The following is a 20,584-nucleotide window of genomic DNA, read 5'->3' as shown; positions in this document are numbered from 1 at the left end:
TTCCATCTGGGCTTCTGGGTTGGGGACAGAGGGCACCTCTGGTCCAAACCCTGCCACCTGGGAAGGGTGTTTCCTGCTGCAGCCTCAGCTTATCATTAGGTACTTGGGACACAGGCACCAACAACGACAATGGTGCCAGGGATAATGTCCCATAGGATATGCCTGCCAGCTTTCTTGGCAGCTCTGCCCAATTTCCAAAGTCCTAGAGCCCCATATCTTGGCCTTTCTGCCATGAGACCCAGTCCTGGTTACCTCAGTCCTACGAACTACACTGTTTGTAAGCATGCAGCCCAGTGACAAAGGCCCCTGTGCTGCCTCAGGGGCCCATTCAGAGCCATTGCCTCCTGGCCAAGAAAAGAGGCTGGGCTGCAGCAGTGCCCTCTGTCCCGGGACTTCTAATTCTGGTTTAAGCCCTGGCTAGCCACACAATGCCAAGATGTACACTGCAGGAACTTTGCTTTCAAGAACAGGCCAAGCTGGAAGGAAAGAACACTTCAGCTAGGAACAAGTACGCTGGGCTCTGGTCTCCCTTTGCCTTTTTTTTTTTTTTTTTTTTTGAGACAGGGTCTTGCCCTGTCACCCAGGCTGGAGTACAGTGGATCAGGGCTCACTGCAGCCTCCCAAGTAGCTGGGACTCCCAGGCGTGTGCCAATATACCTGGCTAATTTTTTATTTTTTGTAGAGATGGGGTTTCACTGTATTGCCCAGGCTGGTCTTGAATTCTTGGGCTCAAGCAATTCTCCCACCTCAGCCTCCAAAAGTGTTGGGAATACAGGCATGAGCCACTGCATGCAGCCCCCCACCCCTTTGCCTTTTGCTATCTGGTCACTTCACCTGTCCAGGCTTCAGTGTTCTCATCTGTAAAACGGGGGTCAGAACTCCTGCCTTCATGACCTAAGTAGGGTGTTGTGAGACTCAAAGGAATCAGTGGCCAGCACAGAGTTCTCAGAAGCTAAAAATCACTCCACAAATTTGAGAGTTGGTAATTATTAACAGTGGCTGGGGATGGCGAAGTTTTCTGTTCCAGATTCTAAGGGCAGTGTCTGGAAGGCTGAAGTCCGACCTGCTATGAGAATGTGGCTAGAGGTCAGTTAACTTGAACCTCCAGTGTGACCATTCTGCAGACTGGCAAGCCTCCTGGCTCACCCCTCCTGCTGCCTGCCGGTCCCTTCTTTCTGACCTGCTCTCGGGGGACTAGCTTTAGGGACTGCTGGGTTTCCACTTTCTCCATAACTGCAAAGCCATGCAAAACAACACGAAGAGAGCGGGAGGTTGGGAGACACAGCTGGGGACGGAGTGGGGGAGTGGGACTGAGTGGGGGTGACTTGGACAAAGACACGCTGGCTTTTGGAACCAAGGAAAGGTGGGAGAGCTAGCAGGACAGAGGTATAAATAGAGATGCAAACGTACACGGAACATGGAGTCCCCTCCGGAGGTGGGGGTCTGGGTACCAGCAGGGTCTCTGAGGACTGGGAGCTTCTTAGATTTTCAAAGGGAAGGGAGGCTCCCAGCTTTTGCCTTCCCTCCTTGACTCCACCAAGTTTCACATTTCTCGGAATTTGCAGGGCTCGGATGGGGGCCCCAGGGGTCCTCAGAGCCCGGCCTCCTGCCGGCTGGTGCAAGCAGGCACAGTCGGAGATGGGGGCACTGGGGGAGAGTGGTGAGGGATGTTGTGGGGGGTCCCACTGGGCAGAAGGCGGCGGGGGCAGTCTCCTGGCCGACAGCAGCAGGTCCGCCCGGCAGGGGTCCCCAGCCCGCGCCCCCAGGCGCTCCAGGCCCCCCGGGGCGGTCACACGGAGCTCCTGCGCTTCATGAGGCCGCGGAAGGTGGACAGGCTGTGCAGGCCCGTGGACACCGAGCTGATGGCGGAGCGCGGCGCCCCGCTGCACAGGCAGCGTCGCGAGGGCGTGTCGCTGTAGCGGCCGCCCCCTCCCGGCGAAGAGTGGCTCTGCTCCACGCACGTGTCGGACGTGGAGAGGTCCCGCGGGATGATCATGGGGATGGAGTACTGCAGCTTCTCGCGGCTCTTGTACCACAGGCACGAGCACATGGACTGGAAGTGCAGCACCTCCGCGTAGACGTTGCGGAAGCCGCCGCTGCCCGCCGCTGCCATGGACGAGGCGGTATCCGTGGTGTGCGCGCTGCCGCCGCCGCCGCCGCAGCCCGCCTGCCCGTTGCGGGTGAGCAGCGCGCGGTGCTCGGCGTCGCGCTTCTCGTCCTCGGCGTTCATGGTCATGAAGCGCAGCACCACGAGGTTGAGGAAGGCGCCTATGACCGTGAGGCCCGTGAGGATGTAGACGAAGCTGAAGGCCACGTACTGCGGCTGCGTCTGCAGGGCCTGGTCCTTCTGCAGCGCCACGTAGTCGCCGAAGCCGATGGTGGTGAGCGTGATGAAGCAGTAGTAGTAGGCCTGGAAGAAGGTCCAGTGCTCGTAGTGGGAGAAGGCGGCGGCGCCGATGCACAGCGTGCTGATGCACGAGAAGAAGCCGATGAGCACCATGTTGGCCATGGACACGTCTGCGCGCCGCATGCCCAGCCCCTTCTTGGCACGGTGCAGCAGGTACCTCACCAAGGTGTTGATGCGCTCGCCCAGGCTCTGGAACATGACGAGCGTGAGCGGGATGCCCAGCAGCGCGTAGAACATGCAGAACACCTTGCCGCCATCTGTGCTGGGCGCCGCGTGCCCGTAGCCTGAGGGAAGGCGTGGCAGAGGAGAGAAAGCACATGCTATGGAGCTGCTCTTCCAGAAACCCTCCTCTGCCTCCCCCTTGCCCCGCCGCCTCGCCACCCTGCGGGTCTGGGCCCACAGTGACGGGTGCTCCTTGTCCCCATGCACTGGCCTTGGCCCTTGCTCATGCTTTCTCCTGTGCTCTTGTGACTCCTGCAGAAGGTATGTAGGAAGGAAGAGATAGAGGGGGCTAAGTGACTTCCAAGGTCACATGGCTTGGAAGCAGAGCAACCCGTGTTTGAACTTGAGCCTGTTTGACCTCAAGGACTGGACTGTTTTGTATGCCTGGAGAAGGGCTGGCCTTGGTGCTACTGAGAACTCATCCAGCGGCACAGGGAGCGTGGAAGGGCACAGGTCAGCTGGGAGAGCTGGATTCTAGCTCAGTGTCCTGGGCTGCCAGCATGCTCCTTGTCCTTTCCATGTCTCAGTTTCCTTGACTACAAGGGGAGGTGGTTGCCCTGAATGGCTCTGACATCCTGTGATCCAGTGTACAGGAAGGGAGACTGAGGCAGGGTGGCTTCTTGATGGTTTCCCTACTGCCAATCAAAGCTTACAGGGGGTTGGTTGGCAACAGGGGCCCTCCAGTCTCCTGGGGGCAGCTGGCCCACTGTGCCAGGGGATAAAGGAGACTGCCTGCCCCTCCCTGCAACAGCTGGATGAATGAGTGCTCCAGGGTCCTCATCAGTCTCCAGTCAGAGGCCCTGGGGTCTTCCTCTGTGCTTGTTTTGATGCAGGGTGTGTCCTCCTGGGGAGGTGGCATAACCCTTGGCAAAGCAGGAGCCCTGGGCGTCCTTCCAGATGTGTTACTATCATTAGCCAGACAACCTCTCTGTGCCCCACCCCCACCCCGGCCCTCCCTGAGCCAGGATCAGGACAGAGGCAAAGCTTCCCTCTGCACCAGACATCCAAAGGCCTAAGTTAAGAATTCTACCTGGCTACCCGGAGGGAGAATGGCCCTGGATGGGAAGTCATCCCTAGTGGCAGGGACCTAGTGGCTGTGTGACCTTGGGCAAATTAATCCCCCTCTCTGAGCATGTTTCTTCATTTGTAAAGTGTATTTACTGGTGCTGGCCTGCTTCTTTCATTGTTGAGATATTTACTATGTTTATTAATAGAATCACAATAATAAAACAATGCTGACATTTCCCTCCTTTCTAAGTCTTATCAAATCTTAACCAAATGTTTCTTCTTCCATGCAGTCCTCCTGGATTCCTCACAGCTAAAAGTGATCTCTGCCTTATTTGAGTGGCACTGAAAATGTTCAGCTTTTAACTACAGGGCCAATATTTCCACCACCCTCTGTCCTCCAGGATCCCCAACTACAGAGAGCAAATGCTAGCTCGGGGGAAGGGATGGCACTGATGGGCCTTGTCACATTGCTCTCTAGCTTCCAATTCCACATTGCCAGCCAACCTATGGAGGCCCAGAAGACGTTTGATGATTAAATTTCAGGGCAAGATACTGTGTGACTCTGTTCTAGACTTGTGCTCTCTCTCTCTCTCTCTGTGTGTGTGTGTGTGTGTGTGAGAGAGAGAGAGAGAGAGAGAGATAGATAGAGAGAGAGAGAGAGATCTCTGAGCCTTAGTTTCTACATCTGTAAAATGGGTTAATAATGCACTTGCCTCACAGAGCTTTGGGGAGGAATAAGTAAGATGATGTGTGTGATCACTTAGCCCAGAGCCTGGTACATATCAAGTGCTCAGTAATGGCTCCCTGTGATTAATAATGAGAGAAGTGCCAGATTACTCTCATGTTTCCAAGAGAGCAGCCAGGCTTGGGGGCAGCTCAGTTCCAGTAAAGCTGGCACCTCTGTCAACCCAGGGTCATTCGGATCTTAAAGCTCAGGGAGCTCTGGGGACAGCTGCTTGGGCTGCCCTTAGAACTGGCTCCCCTGTCCACCTCAACAGCGTCAGGCCAGTGACTGTGTCACCGTTTGCCAGGGACCCGGACAGCTGAGCTGTTGAGCCGCTGTGCTTGGGACGTCTGCGCCCCAGCAGGGTGAGAACAGATTGTGCCCGCCAGCTCGGCCACGGCAGCCAGACCACAACTCACCTCGACAGCTAGGCAGGCCCTGAGCCAGAGCTGCTTCTCACCCAGTACTTCCCTGTCCCCCAGGCCAGCACTACTTGGTGGAGGGGGGAGAGCATGGCATCATGGATGGGGCTCAACAGGGAGTAGGTAGTGTGGACATAGCCCCAGCTTGACCACGTGATAGCTGTGTGACCTTGGGCAAATCCCTAGCCTTCTCTGGTCTTACTTGCCTTGCCTGCACGCTGGAGGACTGAGCTAGAGCTATTAATTCCCACCCTTGCTGCGCACCAGAGCTGTCTGCAGCAGCACAGAAGACACTGGGCGTGAGAGTTCTTTGGAACCTGTGGCTTGCGAGATGGAAGCAGTGGTGGTGGGATCTCACAGGGGAAGGGTGACCTGAGAGTGTGGGCCTTGGGGCAGGGCCATCTCCATGGGGTCAGACAGCCATGTACCACCCCCAGGGGCCCTCACCCCCTCTCCGCTGTTCCCTTGTCCCGTGTTTGTCATAGCCTGTGGCTTCCCAGGGCCCATCATCTCTTAGGAAAAGCCAGTGCCCGCCTATCTGGCAGCCTCACTGCTCACCGTGACTGTGCTCACAAACCCCCACCCCCCGCTTCAAGCAGCCACACATCCCTTCCTTGCCCTTCTCTTGCTGTACCCTGCAGCCACCCCAGAGACCTGTCCTCACCCCATACCCAGCCAAACCAGCCCCTCCTCTACACAGCGCCTCCCACACTGCCTCGTGGCCCTCCTCCACCTCTCCTACCCCAGCCTGCAAGGACCTAGCTTCAGCTGTAAGGGATGACCCCTTCCCAGGCTTAACCAGAGGCTCTTATGGCAGGCAGAGCCTCGTGCCCCACCACAGCCATTGCCCTCTCTGGAGCAGCCGTGGCCTAGATGTGACTCATCTTTGGGGTCAGATGCCCCCAGGGCTCAATCTCACTTCCTACTGCAGGCTGAGGCTTAAGAATAAGGGTGTTTTTTTTGTTTTTGTTTTTTGTTTTCTTTTTTGGATGGAGTCTTGCTCTGTCGCCCAGGCTGGAGTGCAATGGTGTGATCTTGGCTCACTGCAACCTCCACCTCCCGGGTTCAAGCGATTCTCCTGCCTCAGCCTCCCAAGTAGCTCGGCTTACAGGCACGCGCCATGGCACCCAGCTAATTTTTTATATTTTTAGTAGAGACAGGGTTCCACCATGTTAGCCGGGATGGCTCAATCTCCTGACCTCATGATCTGCCTGCCTCGGCCTCCCAAAGTGCTGGGATTACAGGTGTGAGCCACCGGGCCTGGCAAGAATAAGTTCTTACCCTTCAGATGTATTTTTAACTTAATTCTCAAAAACTTCTTACAAGATCACTATTATGACTGTCTCTATATTACAGTTGGGGTCACGAAGTCCAGAGAGGCCTTGTGGGTTGGCCAAGGCCACTGGGCCTTTCTGACTCAGCATTCATTCCGGTACACGGGAGCCAATGCATCACCCAGAAAGGGTGATCAGGCAGGGAGGCCTTGGGAGGAGAGCGTTTCACTTGGGCATCGGCCTCAGGCATTGCCCTGCGCTGGATGCAGCAGAGGTGGTAACAGAAGGGCCATGCTCAGGCAGACAGACGCTTCTCCAAGTATTGGGCCTAGGGTGCCCCCCCATCTCCTGTCCTATTGTCACTGGGTGAAAGGACAAGGGAGTGTGAGGACCTGCTGACGTGGGTGCCCAACTCGGAGGGGTGCCAGCTGGGTGGAGCCACTCCCAGGGGACCCTGGAGCTTCTGGGAAGTAAGTGGGAGTTTGGCAAGACCCATCTGGCTGCCAAGAGGCCCGCTGTCTGCCTGGTCCTTGCCCATGTCAGGCTTGGCTTTACAAGGGAGGGGGTAAAAGATGTTCTCTATCTTCTCTTCTCTGTCCAGCCCTTCGAGTCTCTGGGTGAGGGGCTGTGTCTGTCCTTACATGGCATCCATGCACACAGAGGCTTCTCTGGGGCTGACTCTCTGGGGACTCTCTCTTGTAGTACCTGCTGGACTCAGCCAGAGCATGTGTTCCGACCAGGAGACTCCAGCCACTGCTTCTCAGAAAATGACCGGGACTGTCTATACCTCCTCTCCCAGCCTCCCTTCCCTGAATCCAACATAGGTTTAAAGATTTTTAGAGCCAGAAATACCCTTAGCCATCATTTGGTCCAGTCTTCGCACAGATGAGGAAATGGAGGCCCACAGAAGGAAAGCAATCTGTTCAAGGTCACGAAGCTTGTGAACGGCAGAACCAGGACTACAACCCAGGATACTTGGTTCTAAAATCAATGCTCTGTCCACTGCCCTGGCTCAGGTATGACCACAATTATGCCTCTTCATTCAACCATGGTCCAGTGGCTCCTATTTGGGAGCAACTCAGCTAAGAGATGGCCTGGGAACCTGGCTGGAGGCACAGAATCCACCTAAGGAAGCCAGGTGGCTGGACATAAAAATTAATTATTAGTGTAAATATTTTAGGGCAGCAGGAAAACCGAGAGATCGGATGCAATCCCTGGACCACCTCAGTTCCTCTGTTTTCCTCCCAGAATCACCAAGGAGGTCAGAAACTGGCTGAAGCTGTCTTCCAGGGTGATGCGGGGTGGGGATGGGGGTGTGGAGGTGGGGATGGGGGTGTGGGAGTGGGGTTGGGACTGGCCCTCCCTTTTACTGGTCTTTCTCTCCATGTAGTTTATTTCCTTCTAGTTGAAGCATAAGCAGCCACTCTGAGCCCTTGGTCATGGCCTTGACCGGACTGGGCTTGGCTGTGTGTTCCCCACTGGCCTCCTATGCCTGCTAGCCTGCTAACCTGACCTCCTACCCCTGGCCTAGCTGGCCACAGCCTTGGGCAGAGGAAAGAGCATGGAGCTAGGAGGCAGGAGACCTGGGGTCTGACCTGACCCTGTTCAAAGACAGCTTTGTGTCTTGGCAAGTTCCTTCTGGGCTTCAGGTTTCCTCATCTGTGACATGGAAGATGGGGCAAGAGATGAGGCTCCCACCTTTTCCCACTACCTTTTACTATTTTCTCTGTTTACTCACCCGTTCATAGAGTCAAAATTTTGAAAGATTTTATTTATGAAGTTTGACGTGGTGATCAGTGCAGCGTGGATACTCTCTAGAGCAGGCACTGAATAAATCATTGTTAGAGTCATAATTAATTTCTTTCTCCATCAAAATTAATTAAGAACACATCTGCCAGTCAGAACGTCTGATTAGCCTGAGAGAATTGACTCTTTGAGATGGAATTAAGTTATTGTTATATGTTTGAAATACTGAACACAGGGAGAGGATCTCTGTAGTTTAGTGGAGTAGGGAAGATCACAGGCTCTGAAGCCAAACAACTTCATCTTTGGCCACATTGCTTAATCCACTGTGCCTCAGTTTTCTCACCTGTTAAATGGCAATAAAGAAGTACTCACTTCATAGACTTGGTGTGGGGACTTGAGTGCGTTATTAGACTTAAAGTGCTTAGGAGATCAATAAATATTAATTATAATATGAATATTTTGGGGAGCACCAAGATTCGATGATCTTTAAAGTTCCTTTCAGTGCCAACATTCTGTGATCAGTGTTGACTCAAGTTGTTTTTCTGAAATGCCAACTCCATGGAATGTTAACAACTGTTGGATGAGAAGAGCGGCTTGGTTCAATGAAACTGGGAAAATGCTGAATTTAACAGGAGTCACTGTCGTTTGATTTGAGCATAGGCTTTCTCAGGGCTATGCATATGTTCATGTGCAACGTCAATCGCAGTCAGGAAAAGGTGCCTGTCTTCCCACTTCCTTGACCTTAGGGCACTTTTCTCATAGCGCGCATCACCAAGCAAGTGTTCCTGGGAGCACCGTTTGGGAATCGCTCCCGTGCAGCATCAGGAGCCTCTAAGGTCCTTCCCCCAGGTCTCTGATGTTATGATTCTTTGATCTCCTTCTCTGGGTGGCCCAGCCCTTCTGTAGATTAGAAACCACAGCCCTTGGCAATGCCAGCTGTGCCTGTCTCCAGGCTGACCCAGTTATCTAATGTAAATAGGCAATGGCTGGGCTAATGTTTGTCCTGAGGAAAGATGGATGAGGGACTTGTGGCCTGAGGCGCCCAAAGGCCATGAACTCCGGGCTGATGCTGAAGTGCATGGGTGCATGGGTGACCTCAGTGTGTCTTGGGCCTGGTGTGGCCACCAGAGAGGATGTGGGCTTGGTGGAGATAGAGGCAGCTCTGGGGGCTGCAAGAAACAGGGAGGGCCCTGAGGAAGGCCGGGCTCCCCTGCTGGATGGCAGAGGGCAGCTGGGCTCAGAGGGCACCTAGGGGAGGGCCCAGGAGGAACCAGCCCCTCAGGGGCCTGAGGCACAGACAGGGAGCCGTCCCTCGGTGTGGGGATGGCAGCAGTGTGGAACCAGGAAGTGGGACTGCAGGCTCCAAGGAGCCTAATTGGCGTGTTAAAAGAGATGAGGCAGAAGGAGCCTCTGCTGTGTGCCCAGGTCCTAGGGGAGGGAGGAGCTGCAGCTTGGTGGAGATGGGAGGAGGGCAGGTGCTCTCCTTCGTCCTGTGAGATGCAGCGCAGACACCGCCTTTCCCAAGAACCTTCTGGGAACTTTCTCTGGGCACTGGAGGGGCCTCTCTTCCCTCTGCTCCTTTCAGTCCCCCACCCCATATTTGGGCACTCAGGTCTGCAGAGGAGTCCTGCAGGGCTGGCTTGTTCTCTCAGTGTCCAGCACAGGCTAGCGTGGGGGCAGCTGCCCAGCAAGGGCTGCAGAACCCAGAGGCCCCATTTCTGAAGGACTCTGAGGTCTGGGATGGTGATGAGAAACCATCCCTTAGACACCCAGGATGAGGATGGGAGGTAGCCCTTGGCAGGAGGGCTTTGGGTGACTTGTCGCTCCTGCCCTCACTATGGACCCTAGCTGCTTCAAAATAAGGTCAGCTGCAAGGCTTAGAAGGAATCCCCCTGTGCTGGGCCTGGCCAAGCCCCTAGTTAGGGCTGGGAACCACAGGGTTTCATGGAGCTGGGGTGGGGGTGGGGCCGGTGTACAGAACGGGGTCTGGAGTTTGTTTCCCTTCAGGCCAGAGCTCCTGGGAAGAACAGCTCTGAAGCAGAGTACCCATCCGCTTCTTCTGCTCTGCCCCTTCCCGAGGCCTCTCATCATCCCGTCTCCTCTCCCAGCTCTTCCCCCAAATACCCACAGCAGTTTTTCTCCCTGACCCATCCTTCCTCCCAGACTCCCCACTCCTGGGCCCACTGCTGTCTCCTCTCTCACCTTGATCTGCCTCCCATCCATAGGTGGCCCTAGTACTGATTTAGGGGCCTCTGATGCAGGACAAACCCTCAAAGCCCCCATCCCCCACCCTCCCCAGGCCTATATGCGAGGCAGGGAGCTCAGAGGGAGGGTGCTGGTGTCATGGAAAATCCCTGCGGCAGCCAAGGTCAGTGTTTGCAGACACAGCCTGGCCTAGAGCCAGGCCTGCCTCCCTGGCCAGCTCCCTCTGGCCCATCCCAGAGGCCGGCTTTGTGCAGGGGCCCTCAGAGGCACCCCAGGGCTGCTCTGGGTGCCTGGGGATAGGGACCTTAGGAGCTATCAGTCCTGGTGTGACAACTTATGTAGCTCAACCCACGTTTTTTTTTTTTTTTTTTTTTTTGAGACGGACTCTTACTCTGTTGCCCAGTCTGGAGTGCAGTGGTGTGATCTTGGCTCACTGCAACCTCTGCCTCCCAGGTTAAAGCAATTCTTCTGCCTCAGCCTCCGAGTAGCTGGGACTACAGGTGCGTGCACCACCATGCCCAGCTAATTTTTGCATTTTTAGTAGAGGCAGGGTTTCACTATGTTGGCCAGGCTGGTCTTGAACTCCTGACCTCGTGATCCACACCCCCCCCCAGCCTCCCAAAGTGCTGGGATTACAGGTGTGAGCCACTACGCCCAGCCCTCACTCATTTTATAGATGGGTAAACTGAAGCTAAGAGAGGTGCAGGGACTAGCCCGAGGTCACAGCAGCTCAGTGACACAGCTGGGACTGGAATCCAGGGCCCTCATGTCGTCTTTTACTGCCCCATGCTGCAGACGGAAGCGTCCTGAAGTCTGTTCTCATAGGCCAAGGAATAACAAAGGCTGTTTAAACACTTCTGTTATATAAGGGCTAGCCTGAGGTTGCGCTAGACTTGAGCTGGTGATGTGGCCAGGAGAAACAGACCTAGATGTTCTATTGATGAGGTCCCTGACCTCAAAACCTTTCCATCTGTGATTGAATCAAATGAAACCTCTCAGTGGAAGCACTTTGAAAATTTCAGTGCCCCATATAAAGCAGAGGTTATTATTACATGAATTATTAAAATGTGAGGCAAAAGTGGGGAGTGTTTTAGGAGGGATTTAAGACAGAGGCTGAAGGAGGGCTGGAGATAGGGAACTTTAGTTGGGGTATCAGGGAGGGCTTCATGGAAGAGGTGGCATTTGCTCTGAGCTCTGAAGGGTGGATGGGAAACGCAGGGTTCTGATGAGCGGAGCTACTGAGGCAAGGATACGGTGTTAGGATGACACATGATGTGTTAAGGCCAGAGAAAATACACCTGCGTGGGACTGCTGGGTGTGCTCCCAAATGGGGATGGGTGGGGGCTGGCAGACTCTCTCAGAAAGGCAGCTGCATGATACACATCGAGAACCTTAAAACTGTCTGCCCGCTGGCCCTGCAGTGCCACTTCTAGGAATCTCTGCTCGGAAAATAACCAGAGATCAGAACAAAGATTTATGAACAAGGATGTTTATAGCAGCATTTTCATTGTGAAAAATTGTAAACAATCCAAATGTCCACCAATAGGGTGGTTAAACATATTAAGCTGTATTTATGTGGTGGAATATTGTGCAGCCATTAAAGTGCCGCTCTTGAGAAGTCTCTTGATTACGTAGAAAACTACCACATCATGTTAAATTAAAAGAGCAGGAGACAATGCTTTCTATACTGTGGGATCCCATGCTAACATGAAAATATGAAAGATGTGGCTGGGCACGCAGTTCTTTCCCGTAAACCCAGCATTTGGGGAGGCTCAGGCGTGAGGATCGTTTGAGCCCGGGAATTCAAGACCAACCTGGGCAACACAGTGAGACCCATCCTTAGAAAGAAACCAAAAAATTAGCTAGCATGGTGGCATGCAGGTGTAGTCCCAGCTACTGGAGAGGCTGAGGTGGGTGGGAGGATCACTTGAGCCTGGGAGGTGGAGGATGCAGTGAGCTGTGATTGCACCACTACACTCCAGCCTGGGTGACAAAGGGAGAGCTGTTCCGAAAAAATAATGTATAGACACATATACATTTTGTATGTGTACACGCATATACAGCTGTAAGGAAATATTTTTTTTTTTTTCTTTGAGACGGAAAAAAGGGTTTCACTCACGTTACCCAGGCTGGAGTGCAATGGCGCGATCTCGGCTCACCGCAACCTCCGCCTCCTGGGTTCAGGCAATTCTCCTGCCTCAGCCTCCTGAGTAGCTGGGATTACAGGCACGCGCCACCATACCCAGCTGATTTTTTGTATTTTTAGTAGAGACGGGGTTTCACCATGTTGACCAGGATGGTCTCGATCTCTAGACCTCGTGATCTACCCGCCTTGGCCTCCCAAAGTGCTGGGATTACAGGCGTGAGCCACCGCGCCCGGCCCTGTAAGGAAATATTCTAAAGCTCACATGGCTTATCCGGGAATAATGGGCTCATGATTAATTTTAATTTTCTTCTTATAAATTCTATACTACAAAAAACTATTACTTTTGTAAGTAGAAAATGATGAATATTAGAAACCTGACAACAGCACAAATGCTTCTGGTGTTGTTGGAGCCGGAAGTACAGTTGAAAAGTGAAGATTGGCAAGGTGGAAAGGGGCCAACATTTGAGGAGCTTTGAAGGGCGGGTTCAGGAATGAAGTCTTCATATTAAGGCAATGAGGAGCCACAGATGGCTCTTGGTCAGGGAAGCGCTGTGCTGAGAGAAATATTGAGCTGAACGCCTGGCATCCCTGGGCAGGGGGGTGGCTGTGGGAGATGGAGGCAGGAGGCTCCACTGGGGGCCTCTGCATGGTCTAGTTGTCAAGTGCTCAGGCCTGAGCTAGAGCAAAGCAGAAGATCCAAGAGTTCGGGCTGAGAGGAGGAGGTAGGGACGAGGGGCTGAGAAGGAAGAGGAGAGGAAGAGGTGAGGGGAGGAGAGTGGATGCATGGAGTGCGAGATGGTCTGCATTCTTGGGTGAAACGGTAAACCTCATGAGGACAGGGGTTCTCATCTCTTCTGTTTGCTAGTCAATCCCCCACACCTGGAAGGGGGCTTGGCACCGAGCTGCCGCTTCATCAATTTCTGTTGAATGAATGACTTAGGGAGAGGGAAGCATCAGAGATGAGCCTGAGGTGTGAACAGAATGGAGACACAGGGGATAAGCAGAGAGTGAGGCTTAAGGGGGGCAGTGGCACATCACCAGCCGGTGATCCAGGGAGTCCTGGGCAGGGCCCTGACCGGGGCCAGTGGGGTCTGTTCTAAGCCAGCCACTGAGCCAGTTGCCATGGCCCAGGCCTGTGGCCTGTCTGCGTCCTCATGACCAGCTGGACAGGGCATCTGTGAGCTCAGAGCTTCTAACAGATTGGATCTGGTGGGGTTTTAATTAAATGAATCCACCAGAAACAGCCTGGCATTGCGGAAGGAATTCCACAGCACAATTTAACGTGGACTTGGCCCTCTCCATGGATGGCTGAGGTGCCGGTTCTCCCCCACATGCTTTTTTCAAGGCCCTGTCCATGACACTGGCATCTGGCTGGCCCGAGTCTTACACACTTCCACTCCCTGGCTTTCCTGTTGAGCCTACTGAGGAGAAGCCGGGGTGCGTTGACATCTCCTTGCCACAATCCCCAAAAGGGAATGAATTGCTCCCAGCTGGAAGCCCTGTTGGGTCTGAGGAGCGGCGGAGGCCAGCCTAGGTGTGGGCTCAGAGCCTGGCTGCCTGAAATCTCACCCTGTGGGCAGTGTTTTGGGGGCAAGGCAGAGCCCAGAGGATGATAGGAATTACAAAGCACTAGGAGTCAGGAGGCCTGGCTCCCATCCTAGCTCTGCTGTAGGACAGGGGTCACTGAATTGTTTCCTGTAAAGAGCCAGATAGTAAATATTTTAGGCTTTATAAATCTATGGTCTCTTGCAACTACTTGACTCTGCCATGGAACCAAGAAAGCAGCCATGGATACTATGTGAAGATGGGCATGGCAATTAGTGTTCCAATAAAACTTTATTGACAGCAACAGGTGGTGGGCCAGATTCAGCCCATGGGTCCTAGTTTGCTAAGCCTACTGCAGGGTATTTGTTAAGGCGAACCAGCTCCCTGAGACTTATCTGAGCGAGTTTTCTTATCTTGGTTTTCTTAACTTCAAAAGAGAAGTTAGATTAGAAGATCCCTAATGTCTCTTTCTCCCTAAAAAGTTATATTTTAGCATTGAATAAATTGCTAGTTCCTCCTGTTCCATGTGCCGTGCAGAGGCCCTGAGGAGAGGGGTACGTTCTGAGCAGCATCTGGTGCCTCAACCTGGCTGTGGATAGGGTATCAGCAGCTCTTAGGGGAGCCCCTTCCACATTTCCGGACACTGCTGGTGCTCTTTGTTCTCCCTTTCGGGCTTCTATTCCTCCATCGAAGCCCATTTCAAAAGTCACCCCGTCTCTGAAGCCTTCCTTGATCCCACCCACCTAAACAAATCAGTGCTCTGGGCTCTTTGTTCATTACTCATTATCCTTCACACATTCCTCCACTCAACCAGCAGATGTTTTTGAATCCTTAATAGGTGCTGTGCTCCAAGTTCCAGAATAATAATTCCTTGTATTTCATTTGCGCAGGACTTTATCATTTACAAAGCAATCTCTATCCATTCTATTGTTTGAGCGTGCATTGCTATCCTATAAAGGAGGTGTTATTGTTATTCTTATTTTACAGATGTGGAACCTGAGGCTCAGAGAGACAGTGTTTTATCTCAGGCCATAAATGCTAGAATCAAACTTGGCATTCAAAGGCAGTTTTTTCTGCTGTACTTGGCTGCCCCAGGACTCTTCACACCAAGATGGAAGTCAGAAGACCTGGGGTGTGGTTCTAGTTGTGCTGCTGTGTGATCCCAGGCAAGACACTGCCCCTCTCTGGTCCTTGAGCACTTCCTTTGGGAAATGAAGAAATTAGAAGATGTTCTTGAGGCCCGTCAGTATTCTAGGATTGTGGGCTTTCGGAGGGCCACGATCTCTCCCCAACAAACAGTGGAGACAGCGGTAGTCTCAGTCAGGCAAAGGCCACTGGGAATGTCAGCTGCCCCAAGCAATGACACTGGGCATTTGGGTGTATGTCAGCCCCACGGTCCTGGTGGGCACTGATCAGATGCTGTGGAGAGAGTGAGGTCCCTGGGGCCGGCCTGGCCAGCCCAGCTCTGATTGTAACATTCCCCAGCTGAAGAGGAGGGGCAGACAGAGCCAGGTGGAAAATCCGCCACCCACCCCATACAGCTTCCTGACCCTTGGGGGCACATAGAGTCAGGGAGGAGATGGCCACGTGTCCCTGCCTGAGTCTCCCATGCCAAGACAAGCCAGAGCATTTGGGAATCTTGTTGGTCCCCAGCTTCTCCCCTGCTCCCTGCCACTCATCTCACGCTGGAGACTAGGTTCCCGGAGGCTTGAGCCTTTGCTTTCTTTCATTAATTTAGCTGCTGCTATTCTTTATTTTGGGTCTCATTTTGTCCTTTGAGTCTGGACGCAGAGGCTGTGGAGGGCAGAGGTCCTGCCTTGTGCTTTTCAGTGGCGCCGTGCCTGGCACACAGCAGGATGGTGGTGGTGGTAACAGCAACGGCAGCAGTAGTGATCATAACAAAACTCACGTTTATCAAGCACTTGTATGCCAGACACGATGCACACCATACACTCTGCTAAGCGCTTGTTGCGTATTATTTTTAGTCTTCACAGAAATGTAAGATGAGTATTATGTCCACTTTGCAGGTGAGAAGACTAAGGCACAGACAGTTTCCATGATTCATTCAAGCCCACACAGCTAGTGAATGTCTGAGTCAGGGGACAAGATCAGGCCGGTCACCTTGTCCAGTCTAATGTTAGTTGAATGGATGCTGAATTCTGGAAGGCAGGTGCCCTGGTTTTTCAGTTAAGGAGACTGGGCTGAGTGAGTGGCTGGCGATTTGGACAAAGCCACACAGGTATGTGGCCTCCAGGGCCTCTAGGCTGGGGCCTGCGGATCAGGGTCCATGGCCCATCTGAGTGGGGTCTTGATGCATCCCTCCTTTTTTGTTTTTTTGAGATGGAGTCTCGCTCTGTCACTCAAGCTGGGGTGCAATGGCGTGCTCTCAGCTCACCTCAACCTCCACCTCCCAGGTTCAAGTGATTCTCCTGCTTCAGCCTCCTGAGTAGCTGGGACTACAGGTGTGTGCCACCAGTCCTGGCTAATTTTTGTATTTATAGTAGAGATGGGCTTTCGCCATGTTGACCAGGCTAGTCTTGAACTCCTGACCTCAATTGATCCGCCAGCCCCGGCCTCCCAAAGTGCTGGCATTACAGGCATAAGCCACTGCGCCCTGCCTGCGTGCCTCCTCTTAAGGTTGTTCTGGACAGTGATGGCCTGGGGAGGGCAGGCAGGTTGGTGCGCTCTCCAGCATGGCATCCTGCTCCTTCCTGCCCAACCCCTCCCCAGTAGCATCCACTGGCCTGAGCCAAATGGCAGGAGGCTGTAGGCCAAGGCTGGCCACAGGCTGTGGGGGCTCATGGCCAGCCCTGGAAGAAGACACCCTGCCTCTGGCAGAGGGAGCTGTGGCATCTGGGGAGGTTGAGGGGGAAGCAGGGTCCCCAGGGAGGCTGCGGCACTTGGCTGGTCTCAAAAATATCGTTTGGAAAATCATCAAGGCGAAAATGGCTTTATTCCCTCTTAGCTTGTCTTAATTAATTAATTGAGCAAACATTTCTTAAGCACCTACTACTCTGTGCCAGGCACTAGGCTAAGTGTGGGAGAGGATGCAGAGACAGGCCGGCTGGATCTTGCCCTCTGGGAACAGAGGCTTGTTGAGAAAGGAAGGGAGGTCTTTGCCCTAACTGTGGAAATCTGAAACTGCTCTAAAACAATTGCCAGCAGGCAGGTGGGAAATGGCTCTAAGTCAAGATTTGCCCCAGGATATGCCAGATCTATGCAAGAGGGGCCCATTGGGTGAAGGCAGGACCCAGGAACCTGGAAAGGGAGTCAGAAGGCCTGGGAGTCTTGCCAGCGCTCCTGCAGCTGGGAGCATGGCATTTTCCGCTTCTCGCAGCCTCCAAAGATGACCCTGGACACCTGGAAACGTTGTTCAGGGTCGGTGTGAACACCTGGCTGGTGTGCAGAACTGCTTGACGCTGGTTGTCACTGCAGATTGGATCAAGGTCAGCGTTGGAGGCCACTCTCTTTTCCTCCTTCCTTCTTTGTTTTCTGGTTTGTTTGCAATTTACTATTTTTTTAAAACCAACTTCTATATTTTAGAACAGCTTTAGATTTACAGAGTTAGAGCAAAGACCTCCCTTCCTTTCTCAACACTCAGCACCTCTCCTACGTTGATGCATTGCTGGCTGCTGTTCCTCCCCCCGCACCTTGCCTTCCCCCAGGAAGCCTCCTTCCTGCTGTGGCCCCAGGAGCCTCCTCTGCTCTCCCCACGTGACACCCATCTCTGCCACTCAGTGGGCCTCTCTTGGCAGGCACTGGCTGGCCTATTTACCCATCTCCTTATGCACAGCGGTGCTTCTATGAGCAAAGCTCCTTTTAGTCAAGTCTGCCTACACAGCACGGGGGACGAGGGCTGGCTCACACGGAGGGGTGCTGGGCACTGGACAAGCCTTTTGGGAGGTGGTCAGGACTCAGGCCTGGACCCCTGGGTGGGTGCTCTCCTGCTGGCCTCCCCTCTGTGCAGCTGAGTCTGGGGCTGCAGGCGGGAATGCAGAGGATGGAGCGTAGGAAGTAAGGGTGAGAAAGGGAGGCATTCACACGCCAGAGCGGAGCCTGTGCTGTGGGAGCCTCTGTGAACAGTGGCAATGGTGGCAGGGAACCTGGACGCCCTCAGGCTTGTTATCCCTAATGTTCCCCATGACCCTCAAGGTGGCCATGATCTGCTCCTTTTTGATGGAGAGACTAAGGCTCAGGAAGGTTAGACATTGATGGCCCAAAGTTGCACAGATGAAAATTGGCAAAGGTAGGATTCAACCTTGTCTGACCCCCTTAGATATCCCCAGGGCCACTCCCTTTGTCAAAGCGCATAGAAAGCATGTCTAACAGGCCAACATCCCAAGACCGCTGTACGCCGCTCAAAGCAGAACCTGGCCTTGCGGTCTCGGTGCCCTGCATATAGCAGGTGCTCTAACTCTGTGAGGGTGAGGGAGGCCTTCCTAGCCAAAGACCCTCTCTCCTGAGCCTTGCCCCACCCTGCTTTCTGGAGGCAGATGCACCCTGAGGTTGGGTAGCCAGGGCTTTCTGTCCTAGGGATGCGTCAGTGTGGCCCTGAGCCAGACAGAGCAGGAGGTGAGAGAGGGAAGCTGGAGTGCAGGGCTCAGGGCCCGAGGGAGGCTGTCTGTGGTGGGCATGGTTGGGGGCCTGCCCACTTCTACCTCTTTGGAACTGTCTGTCCTGCAACAACCCTAATCAAGGGGGGACCTAGGCGGCCCCTTTGTACCATGTCACCCTGGCACCAGAGCAGATTGGACCAGGGTTGGACACTGGGGCTGAGAGGACTGGGCTGGACTGAGCAATTCCTGGGCCCCGGGAATTGTGATAAGAGGCGGAGGGGCTGGGTCAGCTGTACAGGGTTGAGCTTCAGGGTTAGAAAAATGTGAATCCAGCTGGGTGTGGTGGCTCGCACCTGTAATCTCAGAACTTTGGGAGGCCAAGCTGGGTGGATCATGAGGTCAGGAGTTCAAGACCAGCCTGGCCAATATGGCAAAACCCCACCTCTACTAAAAATATAAAAAAATTTAGGCGGGCATGGTGGTGGGTGCCTGTAATCCCAGCTACTCAGGAGGCTAAGGCAGAGAAGTGCTTGAACCTAGGAGGTGGAGGTTGCGGTGAGCTGAGATCGCGCCACCGCACTCCAGCCTGGGTAACTGAGTGAGAACTTGTCTCAAAAAAAAAAAAAAAAAAAAAAAAAGAAAAAAAAGAAAAAGAAAGAAAGAGGTGAGTCCTAGCTGGGACAAGGGTGAGCCAAAGCCACATGCAGGTCAGTTACAGGGGAAGAGAAGCCCAAGAATGGCGGAGCAAGGCAGAGACAGGAACAACGCAGCCTGAGAGATGGGAGGGAGAGGGCTGGGCTTCTGCCTGCTGGCCTCTGACATTGGCTGTGTGGCACTGTTTCCCTTCAGAAGTCCCCTTTACTTGCCTGGTCCAAAGGGGTACTGTGCCCTGTCTATGCCCCAGCCGCTGTAGACGGAGGGTATCAGTTCCCAAGCACTGCATCCCAGGGGTCCCCAGCATAGTGAGCAGTGCAGGCCCTTTCCTGTTGAATCCCTGTGGCTCACTGGGCAGGGTGGTGTCCATTCCACAGCTGGGGACACCGAAGCCTGGAGAGATTGGGTGTGTCGCTCACAGTTGGAACTCCTGAGCTGGACCTGGGACCTCAGCCTCTTGCTTCCAGGCCTGCTGCTTCTCTCCCTACCCACACTGCCTCGCTGGGCCCATCTCTTGCTAGGTGGCTAGGTGACCTTGGGGTTAGAAGACAGCATGTAAAATAAAATGTCCAGTACAAGGCCTGGCATGTGGAGGGTTTCGCAAAGTAGGAGCTGTTATTAACAAATGCATGTTTCTTTCTTTTTCTTTTTTATTTGAGACAGAGTTTTGCGCTGTTGCTCAGGCTGGGTTCAAGCGATTCTCCTGCCTAAGCCTCCGGAGTAGCTGGGATTACAGGTGTGCCACCACATCCGGCTAACTTTTGTATTATTAGTAGAGATGGGGTTTCACCATATTGGCCAGGCTGGTCTCAAACTCCTGAGGTCAAGTGATCCGCCCACTTCGGCCTCCCAAAGTGCTGGCATTACAGGCGTGAGCCACTGTGCCCAGCTCCCCTCTCCTGTTTTTTTTTTTTTTTGAGATGGATTCCCACTCTCTTACCCAGGCTGGTGGTGCGATCTCAGCTCACTGCAACCTCTGTCTCCGGGTTCAAGCAATTCTCCTGCCTCAGCCTCCTGAGTAGTTGGGATTACAGGCATGAACCACCACACCTGGCTATTTCTTTTGTATTTTTTAGTAGAGATGGGGTTTCATCATGTTGGCCAGGCTGGTCTCGAACCCCTGACCTCAAGTGATCTGCCTACTTTGGTCTCCCAAAGTGCTGGGATTATAGGCGTGAGCCACCATGTCCAGCCCGCATACATGTTTCTAAGACCAGCTCTGTGTTGCCATTCACCACTCAGAAAACTTCTTTAGTTCCCTGAGTCCACACAATACAGTCTGGGGTTTCCTGGCCAGCAAGTGAACTCTCCATCCACCACCTGATCCCGCCCTGCTGGCCCTCTCCTGAGTCCCTCACCATTTCTGGTCCCATCTATCCCCGTCTCCACTCTGAGCACTTCCGCATGGAGTGGCTGCTGCCCTGACTTCTCTCCCTCATCTCTTCTGGGCTCCACGGAAAGCCCCAGGGCTGCCTCCTCTCTGCTGTCTCCCCGGGGAATGGCATCTTCTTCTGCCCTTACCTCCGTCTGCCAGGTATTAGGTTTTGCATGGAGATGGCCCCTCTCCGGCTGCTCTGCCTTGCCCAGTACCCACAGTGGAAAATGCAGCTGCATGAAGAGCTAGTCTTGATGAATGGTTTGGGTGTGGTGGAGGGAGCTTGGGGCGTGTGTGGCT

At 53.7% G+C, this 20,584-nt stretch overlaps 1 protein-coding gene across 1 annotated transcript in view; it reads right to left on the bottom strand.

The window, feature by feature from the left end:
* Nucleotides 1-1,364: 1,364 nt before the first annotated feature.
* KCNK3 (potassium two pore domain channel subfamily K member 3) overlaps nt 1,365-20,584 on the bottom strand; it is a 41,315-nt gene continuing 22,095 nt past the window's right edge. The window contains exon 2 of the mRNA XM_032301262.1: nt 1,365-2,691. Coding sequence (XP_032157153.1) covers nt 1,790-2,691 — 902 coding nt within the window. The 3' untranslated portion in view covers nt 1,365-1,789. The remainder of the gene's footprint in view (nt 2,692-20,584) is intronic.

The sequence above is a fragment of the Sapajus apella genome, unplaced genomic scaffold, assembly GCF_009761245.1.
Source record: "Sapajus apella isolate SASKATOON/1434 unplaced genomic scaffold, GSC_monkey_1.0 scaffold44, whole genome shotgun sequence".
Classification (NCBI taxonomy): Eukaryota; Metazoa; Chordata; class Mammalia; order Primates; family Cebidae; genus Sapajus; species Sapajus apella.
This window is presented reverse-complemented; position numbering and strand designations above follow the sequence as displayed.